The 13,052-nt window shown below is 42.1% G+C and overlaps 1 protein-coding gene across 1 annotated transcript; it reads left to right on the forward strand.

Annotated features, from left to right (window-relative positions):
* On the forward strand, positions 1-12,700 carry LOC139458177 (fasciclin-2-like). Its single transcript, XM_071239509.1, has 10 exons — positions 1-82; positions 4,058-4,220; positions 4,439-4,575; positions 5,631-5,811; positions 7,390-7,526; positions 7,621-7,792; positions 10,294-10,430; positions 11,089-11,275; positions 11,400-11,536; positions 12,124-12,700. Exons 1-10 carry the CDS (start codon positions 19-21, stop codon positions 12,414-12,416), a joined length of 1,608 nt encoding a protein of 535 aa, XP_071095610.1. The 5' UTR covers positions 1-18; the 3' UTR covers positions 12,417-12,700.
* The last annotated feature ends 352 nt before the right edge of the window (positions 12,701-13,052 follow it).

Raw genomic sequence — 13,052 nt, forward strand, 5'->3', positions numbered from 1 at the left:
GACTTGCAGTTCACAGCCATGTCGGACGCTGACATGAGACACCTCCTGCTATTGGTAATACGTTTGGGCCCCCTTGCTGTTTGTGAGTAGAGTTTACTTTTAACGACGGTTTTATGTTTTATAATATGTGCATGAATGATTCATCACAAGTGTTTTCTTAATATTCGAGTGGCCAGGGTGGCCCAGTCGTCTGAGGCGCCGCGATTCGCTGTGCAGATTTGTGTCCCTTGGGCACGCCATATATCTATGATTTGCGGATCCAATCCTGTTTCGCCTCGATTCTGTTTCTAGGTTTTTTTAGCACGTGGGTTTCACCGAAGTGAGATATCACCTCGGGCTTTTCTACCAAATTAAGCTGACACGCCGCGATATAACTGGAACATTGTTAAAACAGGCGTTAAAACCCAACTAAATCACTCACTCATTCTAAATAATCGAAATATCATCCTAGTTCCAGAAAATCCGAATTCACTGACAATTGACTGGAGATGCAAATGCTGTAGAGAGCTTAAAAATGACCACAAATGGCAAAACACAAACGCTCGGGGTGCACAGCCACATATTCCGTTTTCCCCTCGCGATAAGCTTACATTATGTACAACGTATGTGAAACTATTTCCGCAAGCTATGCTGCCAGCAAACATGGTGTTTGTGCCACCAGAAATTCATTGAGAATATAACTGGGTTGTCTCATGGCGAAACGGTCACGTGTCCGGTTGTCTAAGTTGTATACTCTGGGTCATGATTTCCATATTATCATGTTACAAGCAATTGCATGGCTCAATGCCTTGATGTAATGATACTTGTATGTGTTATATTATTACAAAGTTTGCTAAGGATCAAGTACACATAATCGTACAATGAACCACTGCGTGAAGAATAAACCATGTAGGTCGCAGCCCCGAGCGGTTTATTCTCCCTGCAGTGTATTATTGTACGATCCACAAGGACCACGAGTTGCATATTTTTACATCACTCTTTTTGAGGATGATGATACAATGTACAAACTTTAAAAAATAAATTATCCTTATTTAAAAAAGATGACTCTCTCAATAGAATCAGACCTCGGTAATGTCGGACAAGTCCATTATATGCATAGGTGGGTATTTCCCGCATATTCTCACAATCCTCACATCGACTACCTGTACCTTCTCTCCCAATACCGATTGTCATATCTCCCCCGGTTTTGGATGCGATCGTTCGGCCATCGCTTTTATCTGCATTACCCAGGATCATCTATGGGGATCAACTCAAGAGACACAACCCTCTCAAAAATAACGTCGTCGTCAAGTTACGAGCGAATGTCCGAATCTCCATAAATGACGTCATGATAGAACAATGTTTTATCGTGAAGTAAACCACACTGCGTTGTTCATTGTACGTTTGCGATTTATCGCATAACTATCTTATGTTAGTTAATTCAACTTAGTAATAAGAATATCCTCGTAGACCCACTACACTCACTCATGTTGTGTGGACAGGGTTGGGTCAAATGTATAGGGCACTACATCGCCAGTAGTTGAGCTAAGAACATGCCAGTCATATTATATGATTGTGGCTTTGATTGTGGGCTTCATTCAGTATTAAGCTGAAATGCTAATATTACTGTAATGCTGTCCGTCCGTACTTCCGTCCGCTCTACCATCCGTCCGTCCGATTCACCTTTGACACACATTTTCTCAAAAACTATTCAATTCACAGAAATTCAATTTACAGAATGATGTTACCAGTCACAATCTTAAATGAGTTCGAACATTGTCTTAAATTCCTTTTTGTACAGAGCTATAGACCTTTCTCCGTGATTTTCAGGAGTGAGTGAGTTTAACATCGCTCAAAGCGGGGGATAATCATGACGCTGACCTCTGACCGCTGCCATACCATGGTTATTGTGTCACTCTCAGTATCAGTGTTGTACATCCCCATCCACAGATTCATAAACGAGTTGTATTGAGCTAGAATCGAGCTGAAGCTGACTGTTTGAAGGCGGCACCACACTGGACATATTATAGCCCAGTAGCTATGTGTGACAACTGTCTTGACTGCTGTATATGTCAATATATACATGCTTAAAGTGACGCAGCAATCACTTGGGCTGGTGTGTTCCGGAAATGTCCGCCAGCTCCAAAAAGCCGTCCTCAACTCTGTGATTATACAGCTGGGGCACTTTAGACATGGTCAGAACAACAACATCTGTGTCTACAGTGAATGTATGGTAAGAACACGTTAATTGCGTAGTCATCAAAGGTCTTGATCGGAACATATATCATCATGTGGATGTTCTGGGTCAGGTACAGGATGAGGTGAGAGATGAGGTCAGACTGAGGTCAGGAATGAGGTCAGGGATGTGGTGAGGTCAGACTGAGGTCAGGGATGAGGTCAGGGATGTGGTGAGGTCCTGGATGAGGTATAGGATGAGGTCAGGGATGAGGTCAGGGATGCGGTGAGGTCCTGGATGAGGTCAGGGATGCGGTGAGGTCCTGGATGAGGTCAGGGATGCAGTGAGGTCCTGGATGAGGTACAGGATGAGGTTAGGGATGAGGTCCTGGATGCGGTGAGGTCAGGGATGAGGTACAAGATGAGGTCAGAAATGAGGTCCTGGATGTGGTCCTGGATGTGGTGAGGTCCTGGATGAGGTACAGGATGAGGTCAGGGATGAGGTCAGGGATGTGGTGAGGTCAGGGATGAGGTCAGGATAGCGGTGAGGTCAGGGATGCGGTCAGGGATGAGGTCAGGGATGTGGTGAAGTGCTGGATGAGGTCAGACTGAGGCCAGGGATGAGGTCAGGGATGTGGTACAAGATGAGGTCAGAGATGAGGTCCTGGATGAGGTATAGGATGAGGTCAGGGATGAGGTCAGGGATGAGGTCAGGGATGTGGTGAGGTCCTGGATGAGGTATAGGATGAGGTCAGGGATGAGGTCAGGGATGCGGTGAGGTCCTGGATGAGGTCAGGGATGCGTTGAGGTCCTGGATGAGGTCCTGGATGAGGTCAGGGATGCTGTGAGGTCCTGGATGAGGTACAGGATGAGGTTAGGGATGAGGTCAGGGATGCGGTGAGGTCAGGGATGAGGTACAAGATGAGGTCAGAAATGAGGTCCTGGATGTGGTCCTGGATGTGGTGAGGTCCTGGATGAGGTACAGGATGAGGTCAGGGATGAGGTCAGGGATGTGGTGAGGTCAGGGATGAGGTCAGGATTGCGGTGATGTCAGGGATGCGGTCAGGGATGAGGTCAGGGATGTGGTGAAGTGCTGGATGAGGTCAGACTGAGGTCAGGGATGAGGTCAGGGATGTGATGAGGTCCTGGATGAGGTACAGGATGAGGTCAGGGATGCCATGAAGTCAGGGATGTGGTCAGGGATGTGATGAGGTCCTGGATGAGGTCATGGATGAGGTACAGGATAAGTTCAGGGATGTGGTAAAGTACTGGATGAGGTACAGGATAAGGTCCTGGATGAGGTCAGGGATGCGGTGAGGTCATGGATGAGGTACAGGATGAGTTCAGGGATGTGGTGAAGTCCTGGATGAGGTACAGGATGAGGTCAGGGATGAGGTCAGGGATGTGGTGAGGTCAGGGATGAGGTCAGGGATGCGGTGAGGTCAGGGATGCGGTCAGGGATTAGGTCATTGATGTGGTGAAGTCCCGGATGAGGTCAGACTGAGGTCAGGGATGAAGTCAGGGATGAGGTCAGGGATCTGATGAGGTCCTGGATGAGGTACAGGATGAGGTAAGGGATGCGGTGAGGTCAGGGATGTGGTGAGGTCCTGGATGAGGTACAGGATGAGGTCCTGGATGAGGTCAGGGATGCGGTGAGGTCATGGATGAGATACAGGATGAGTTCAGGGATGTGGTGAAGTCCTGGATGAGGTACAGGATGAGGTCCTGGATGAGGTCAGGGATGCAGTGAGGTCAGGGATGTATCCAGAGTTCATGACCGGGTTGAGATCTGAGATGGTTCTGGATGTGGCCAGGAATGAGCACCGGGCGTGAGGTCACTCATCCTGAGTTTAGAAAACAGACACATCACTTTCATTGCTTGATATTCATGTGACTTTTTCAGGTGCCCAAGAACTCGTTATTGGTCCACCAATGGATGAATTAATGGCGTACCACGTTTCGTTTCCAATGCAATGCGAAGTTCCTGGACTGCCAGACGGTATTGATGCCAAGTTAGAATGGCTGGACAGGAACAACAATGTTATTGGACGCGACTGGGACAAACGGTACAGAATATTCTGTTGTTTGGGTTTTCTTTTAATCTGATGGTTAAGTCGAACTAATCAGTAGTTCATCTACATGACTGTGACCTATAAATAACCGAGTCGGGACCAAAATGAATATAGCACTGGTACCCACTTGAGTAAGAATGATATGTTTACCACTTTGCAGGAATGTGGCTCCAATATTTCCGAATCTTCATTATCTTTTCCTTTGCTTGTAGCATCCACACATCCTATTCAGGGCGAAGCTTAATATTATTCTTCAAAAATTGGAGAGATGAAGATGCAGGCACATATACGTGTAGAGGAAAGGTCGGGGATACGACTATGAATAAATCAAGACAGCTCTATTTCAATGGTAAGAGACTCGCACATGAAATAACCTTTGTCCTTATAGGTTAATATCTTTAAACCTCACTCACTCACTCACTCACTCACTCACTCACTCACTCACTCACTCACTCACTCACTCACTCACTCACTCACTCACTCACTCACTCACTCACTCACTCACTCACTCACTCAGGATATATTGCTTTCTATCATATGGTATTACATATGATATAGCTTTGCCAGCTACCTCCCACTGATGTACCCGCCTGAACTTGACATTGAAGAGACCAGTGAAACACCCCCGCCTGTTTCATATTGATAACTATGCATACATATTCACAAGACTGTATGACAAGAGCGATGACTTCACTTTCCCAGCAGTCAACTTTCCCTCTATGTCGAGCCGTATTCCAGCAGCCATAACCTATGACGTGTACATTGCACAACGTTTGAGGACAATCGTCCATGCTCTTTCCACACAGGTTTCAAAGTAATACGACTGTTTCAAAAGCTGTGTTTTTACTTGTACCACATGTTCCCGTTTTTTGGGGTTTTTTTTTCTGGGGAACAATTGCCTTGCCTTTGTATGTGTTTTTGACGGGTGTAGGATACACCCACCTTTTCGCTTAACCCTGCTATCGTCACTATTTGATTCTTAAACACATGCTCATGATAAAGTCGGAATCTTGCAATGAACTTTTTCTCGCTTTTATTTAAAACTATGGTATGTATATCATATCGTTCTAATCCCTTGTCATAATCGTTGCTTTATTCCCTATGTTATTACCAAACTACTGTATTCCAACCTGTTATTATTATTTTCATCATCATCATCATCATCATCATCATCATCATCATCATCATTATATTTATATTTATTATTATTATTATTATTATTATTATTATTATTATTACCTCCACCATAACTGTGAAATACCTGTCTTTTCTACAACAGAAACATCAATGACTTTTCCTTGTTGAAGCCGTGGTTGTTGTTGTTTTTTTTTATCTCCAGCGAATAGAACTCTATGACGCTCATACAAAGTTGCCAGAGTACGTCATGATTGAAATCTATTTCAGAAACCCCAGATATTGTCATCTCCACATCTGGAGATATAACGCGAGTTCAAGACACAGGTGAACAGATCCTCACTTGTGAGGCGCTGGGACTCTCAGACGATCAAGTTGCCAACTTAGAATGGCTTGACAACAACAACAAATCCATTGGACCTTTCAGTGAAAATGACCCCAAAAGCAGCAGGTGATTATTGTAGTCGAATGATTCACAATCATAGCCCCTTTATATAACTAACTTATTTCACAAGCCTTTGCTGGTATGTAACCACTACATATATAAGTTACATCACAAGTATTTGTAAAATTGTAACGTTTGTAAAACATGCCTTACATTGCAATTATTTACCCAAGTATTACTCCCTTACAGTACTGTCATATGCTGGTACGTAATTTAAGTATGATTTACGTCCATCAATCATTTTGTCGAACATACGTTATTAATACTAGCATTGTATTATTGTATAACGTGCCAATCATGTTCCAGTCCACAAATCAAAGATATGCATCCGTCATTTTTTGAGCTTGATATTCAGAATGCATTTCGTGTTTTGTTTGTTTTTGTTTTGCACCGCACTCAGCAGTATAGCAGATATGTGATGACGGTCTGTAAAAAAAGGCTGATCCAGACAATACATTTATACTCATCATGAGCATTGAGGCATACATTTGGGGTACGATGACATACCATCAAGTCAGCATGCCTGACCTTCCGATCCATTTAGTCGCCTCTTAAGACAAGCGCAGGTCGCTGGGGATTCATATTCTTTCTCGGAATCCTAGCTGTTTAACAATTCGTTTTTTTTCATCTCAGGAAATAGATGACAGAAATAACAAATACATAAAAGATTAAAATCTAATGTGAAGGTCGAAATGAAACAACAATCAGATCATTTTAACTTACCATTCGTTTTGATCAATTATTAAGCAGCTCGACTGTTGAGACGAACAGTCAGCGAGACCCGGCGGCCAGAGAAGTGGTTCACGCTGTACCACATCCCAGTATATGTGCGCATGAAAGTGAATAGACAGGGAGCGATGTCTTCATCTCGTCAGAATGGTGTGGGTGATACAATCTTTTGTGCTGATTTAGGCGACAACCTTTATTCACAAATAAACTTCACGTTGGACAGTGTTTCATGACTTCTCCCTATTCAGCTTGACGTCTCACGTCTATGAAAGAGAGAGCTTCTATTATTTCGCATAACTTTGTACTTTACAATGCGAAATAAAGTTATGTGTGTTCGAATGTTATTGACTATTCTGCCACGACTTTGTTAAATGATCGATCACTCAGGTTTTCAAGTCACAATAGTCACTGACGCAGCTCATGTGACGGACGCATCACTAAATGATTATATTTGAAGAACATTATTAATCAGTTTTAGAGATCATGCTTTAGCGCTACATTATCCTCGCTGTGACGTCACATCTACTGAGCTGCAACAAACATTGTGATGCCACAATAAGCCACAATTCCACAATAGCTGTGTAGGTATAAAACTAAACATTTGCAAGGTTCCAAGATGAATGGGATCGTACACCACGATACAGAAGATCCAGGAATGTTCGCGTACTTTTATCATTTAAAGTGCCGAACACCACGCGAGTTTAACCAGAAACGAGTTTTTCTCCACATGTTCCCATGCAAGTTGCAGACACGTATAGGGTTTAAAATTATATATACGGGTATCAGATACATACAATTCACGTTATGATCTTCTGCGTGAATATATTTTACGAGTCTCCGTTTGACACCTTGCAGGGTCTACACAATGAAACTTGGTCGACGACGCCAGTTGAAGTTTAATCAAGTAAAGCTTGAAGACCACGGAACATATACATGTAGAGGGAAAGTTGGTGGTGAAACAATTTTTAAGTCTTTTCGTCTCAATGTTTATGGTAAGTGTCTAACTGGCTTGTCATATACATACACTCATTTTAGTTGGTCTGGAATCCATCGTGTTTGGTCTAAGTATTCTTCCTATTGTTTCAGGGGTTGTTATACTTCCACAACTGACCGTAATAAGGCGGGAAAGGGACACCGGTCTAGCGTTGTATTGCCAAGTCACCGAACCGTCAGGCAGCAGAGATGTAACTGTAGACTGGCTGTACCCAAACGGCTATTCCATATCACGTTATGATCCAGACTATCCTCCAGCCAACAGGTGGAACATTTTATCTCATCCTTTCCGTCAACATATTTTCTTTTCACACCCGCCTTCTCATGAATATTAAAAGGTCTACCTCTTAGCGATTCCAGTATTATTGTTTCACAGAAGGCCTTCAAATTCACAATTTTTCTATTCTATTTCTTAATTCTGACATTTCCATTCGTCTCAAATATGTACCGACTACATATCGCTATTTAGCTTATTTAAGACCATAATTACAGGCGAGGAATTATCAAGTATCAAAGGACTGATGGAACCTCCAATCCTTTGGTGAGACACTTCCTAATTCCGAGTAGGTTGTCCAGTATATTTCCCTTTGTTATCTTGTTAAAGAAAATGGAGAACAATCAAATGACATGTCATCTCAAACGTCACGGAAGTGCACCGCTTGTTACGTCATACAAGGGATTCACATTATCAAAGCCTAAATCTGAAATATCTCTTTTCTCGTGTCAGCTGTTTGAAAGAAATTGGTCTGTAATATATTTTTTGTAAATGTATGTGAATATTTAAATGTTGTTGTTTTTTAATTTGGTGTTATGCTATTATCTACTGACTTTATTAAAGGCTCTGTCCGGAGAGGTTAAAGTATCGTAAAATTATTGTCCCCCTGTGGGACACGTATTCCTTTCATAATTGATGCAACTATCATCAACCAGTGTTTTTAAGCCAACTCATTGCTGAGTATTTTTTAATATTGGCTAGTATAATTGTTCACAACCGCCAGTAGCTAAAGTGATGACGTCAATTCTGCTGGGGTATCTTGCAGGAGGCAGAGGTACTGTAAGTCCCAATGATCTCCAGTGAGGTGGCCTAGCTTTGGTTACTGGTGGCCTGTAGCCCGAGTTTTAAAACTGTATATATAATTTTTTTATGCTCAAATATTTTTTTATAAATTGTTTCTTAATATATTTTTCTCAAATGTGTCGCTATATGGCTGAAATAATGCCGATGCGGCGTTAAATTTTAATTCACTGTTACATCATACTATCAATTTGTGACGTCATCATCAAGAGAGGATTTCACATTTTCAGAACTAAGACATCATTTCACTTGACCAGTCAATCCTGAGAATCGTTGTCTACACGTGTGTGGAGAGGAAGGTTATTGCGAACGATCGTGTTATAATGTTAGATAGGTGTCTTCTGTATGTATCCTCCGTATCTTCCAGTGTACACACATTTACCCCAGGCACTTTTCTATATACACAAATCAATGTAAACTAGCTTTGTAATAGAAATCCAAGGATAGAAAACAAAGGTTGATCTAAATATATCCTTTCCACACTTTGAAGAATGTATGAAAATCAATCTTCAGGGATACACGTGACTGATGACATCACAATATCAGTAAAAAGTATTATAGAAAAATAATAGTTCTATGTCTGCATACATACTGATATCAGGGCCCAGCTGAGACAGGCCAGAATCCTATGATTCGTATCCTAGATTTACCCTGATTGTGATTCTTTGTTTGTCAACACTATATTATATAGCTACTATGTTCGTGCTCGTGGGTTTCTTAACGTCTTGTACCTGCATCACATCGGACTTTCCTCCCACATCAAACGGACACGCCGTTTAACAATCGAAGTACTGCCAAAAGCGGCGCTAAACCGCACTTACACATTAATCCACGCCATTGTGCATACTTGTGAGGGAGACAGTCGAGAAGGATTTTTTCGATGAAGGGTCTGGCAGCCCATTATAAACCAAAATCAACATGCATGACATGTATTCACCAAATAGGGCTATAAAGTTGTAGGTTGATGAATACATACATTTAGAGTGGTCATGAAGCTTGTATCAGATGGTTCAAATGACGGACAACTTCCATTTTTTCATTCATATAAACTGTGATATGATCAAGGGCATATGTAAGTCTTACAAGGGGCACTTCCTCGAAGACTATTATTAACATAATGCCCATGTCTGAGACTCACCTGGATTTACTTGGGGCGGGAATACTAGGTTTCGTTATAATTGTGAACGTTGTTTCCTGCTTAAAGTTCAAGGAGTGTGCATAAACATTTTGCTCTTGGAATATGCAATTGTCTATCCACATCGTCATTTTATGGAGCGGAATATATAAGATCAATAGTACATACATTGGTGCTAGCATCAGAAATATAATATCACATCCAAAAAAGGTATTGTGAATATCATGCGATATTCTCACTTATAAAATGTGTCCAAGAAGGTGATTATCAACTATGTGGAAATATTTATTTATTATTTTACTCTCTGCCTCTGTCTCTCTCTCACTCTCTCTCTCTATATATCACTCTCTCTCTCTCACGCTTTCTCTCAATTGCTCTCTCTCACTCACTCTCTCGAATTCAGTCATGTATGTCTGCCTAGCCGTCTTTCGCCGATCAACATGAACAGTATATCCACCTCACTAACTCTTAGTTTCAACCCACATTTAACTGACGTGATGTACTTGAAGTGGCGTGTGAACGAATTCCGTCACCAACTTTCTTTCTTTGTCTGCAGATACTTCACACAGAAGACCTTCTTGGGCAGCACGCTGTTCTTTGACGAGCTGAGAAAAGGCGACAAGAGTACATATACATGTCGTGCCATAATAGACGGAAATACCGTCCGCAGAGAAATACAACTCAAATTGTACGGTGAGTGTTTTAGGAAGCCTCTCTTATTTCGTGATTTACAGTCGAATGTGGTTATGTCATAGTTGTAGCTTGACAGACAATGGAGAATATTTGATGGAATGAAAACATTTCATTTCTGAGCTGGTTGAATCTCTGACCACTGGTCAGTAGTGTGTACCATCTGGTAGTGTAGTAGTATTTGACCACTTTCGTGAAACTCACGAGAACGTATATGGTGCTGACAAACCTGGAAACATTATCAGGGTGAATTGGGATTCGAACCCATCTTCTTAGATTTCTAATAGGCCTAAGAGACACAACTCTTGACTTAAGTAAGAAGAGTTCTATGGATGAACAACGTCTTTATTACAATTAGTGCGACGTTTCGGTGTAGATCCTAACACCTTTATCAAGCATGTGATGGATAGTGCTAAACACCATAGGTATATATACTTATTAACATAAAAGTGTACATAAATTGATTGATGGACAAAGAGAGCTGATTGAGATAATTGGAAGCCAGTGGGTGACTCATGAACACAACAAGCAGACTGATAGAGATGATGGAAGCTGCTGTTGACTCTGTGTGATATTGCCGACTAAGTCATGCCAATCCGTTCTCAATTTCAGATTCGCTGTTTGTTTTGTCTGCCTTAACTTGGGTGCTGCTTTATTCCAGTTCCCCCTAAAATCGTTATTACTCCATCAGAAGATAGGATAAGGCGACAGAAGAACAATTCAGCATCTATGTATTGCAAAGTAGAGGGGCTTTCAGGCGACGAACTGCAAGATGCCAAGTTCGAATGGCTGGACAAAAATGACGATATCATCGGATCTTACATCAGAAACGATTCCAAACGCAACAGGTACGTCTTTCATGACGGCTTTGAAAGGAAGGCCACGCCAGTCCTGAACATTTACCATACACTATCAATAATAACACTTACACTGTGTATGATGAAATCTCTTTTCTCCATCCTCGGTGTGCAGGGTCTACACGTTAAAACTTCCCGATTCAACCCGCCTTCAGCTTGACCAGTTGACCAGTGCCGAGCAAGGGACATACACCTGTAGATGTACTGTCGGGGGCAACATCATGATCAAAGACATTCAACTTATTATCTACGGTAAATGTTAAAGTGACAAATAAGTTGGTTGTGATTAACGCCGCTCTGAACAGTGTTTCCGTTACATTATGGCATGTCAATTGAGAAGTCGTAAAACCCATAGTATAAATAGACTTACTATGAACGTAACGCTAAGACTGCTTCGTGAACCGGAGTCCTGAACACTCAAAGTTCCCCATCTATGTAGTATGTGGCTTATTCTGTGCAGACAGACAGCATGGGCCAAAGGCAGTTCGGTGATTTACGGTGTACAACACGTTGTGTCATATTCCTCATCCGATTTTGATATTGACCACATTGCCCCATACAGCAATCTCATTATTAAGGTATGTATGTGTGTCTGTGTGTCTGTGTGTATGTGCGTGCGTGTGTGTTGTGGTTGGTTGGGGGGTCAGTGTTAGGGACATCATGTTTCATCCGTGGTGCAAAGAGGATAATGAATGAAAAAGCTTCAGGATTTTGTTACTGGATCTTTGAATGATGGAAGTAAATTTAGTTTATATGTCCTCTGAGAACTGTCCAGTGTGTTGTTGAGCTGAGGTTTTAGATGTTGTGAGCTTTTTAGTCCTGATTTGTGTTCAATACAGGTAAGCCAGATACACCAACGAATCTGCAAGCTGCCACCGTGAACTCGCGTTCCATTATTATCACATGGGACAAAGGCTTCAACGGCTCCTATAAACAACGTTTCAACATAGAATACAGACAACCTGACGGTCAATGGATCACCCACCCATCCATGCCCAGGGAGGACCACGCCCTTCAACTGAAGCTGGATGGTCTAAAACCGGCAACAATGTACGACATTCGGCTAAATGCTGTGAATGAATATGGTTCCAGTAACTACACGTTCGTCAATGTGACAACTTTGACAATGTGACAACTTTGACGCCTTATAACATCGCCATCAGCACCACACATTAGTCTTACATTGTGGTGTTGCACCATTCCCTGCTGCCAGAACTTCACACACTATATTCATAGTAGTAACCTTGTTATTGTTGCTGCGGTTGTGAGGTAACCTTGTAATTAAGATGGTGTCTCATCACGAACAAGAGCAGAATTCGAGTCCCGGAAATGTGTTAAGCTAGGTTTTGGCGTCCTCAGCCTTGCCAGTTTGGGAATAACATATGAAGCGGCGTTACACCCACTCACTCACTATTCATATTCCCAAATACATATTAGTAATAAAGTCATATGAACTTTAGTAAACATATTCCTGTCTTCATTATAACTATTCCATAAGTAGCCAGATGGCATTAGATACCATGTATATTGTTTGGCTCAATGTATTTGTCGCAAAATGTATCTTTCTCAAGTAAGCTGTTTACTTCAGTACCAGCAGTATTCTGAAACACAAATTGAAAGATGGGGGCACAGGCAGCCGAGTCGTCTAAGGCCCGACAATTCAATATGCAGAGTTTGGATCCATGGGCACGCCAGTAACCTATGATTGGGGATTTGTATCGCAGTTCGCCCCGATTGTGTATCTAGGTTTGTCAGCAGCGTATCCGTA

This window comes from Haliotis cracherodii, unplaced genomic scaffold (genome assembly GCF_022045235.1).
Source record: "Haliotis cracherodii isolate W230 unplaced genomic scaffold, xgHalCrac1.p SCAF_12, whole genome shotgun sequence".
Lineage (NCBI taxonomy): Eukaryota > Metazoa > Mollusca > Gastropoda > Lepetellida > Haliotidae > Haliotis > Haliotis cracherodii.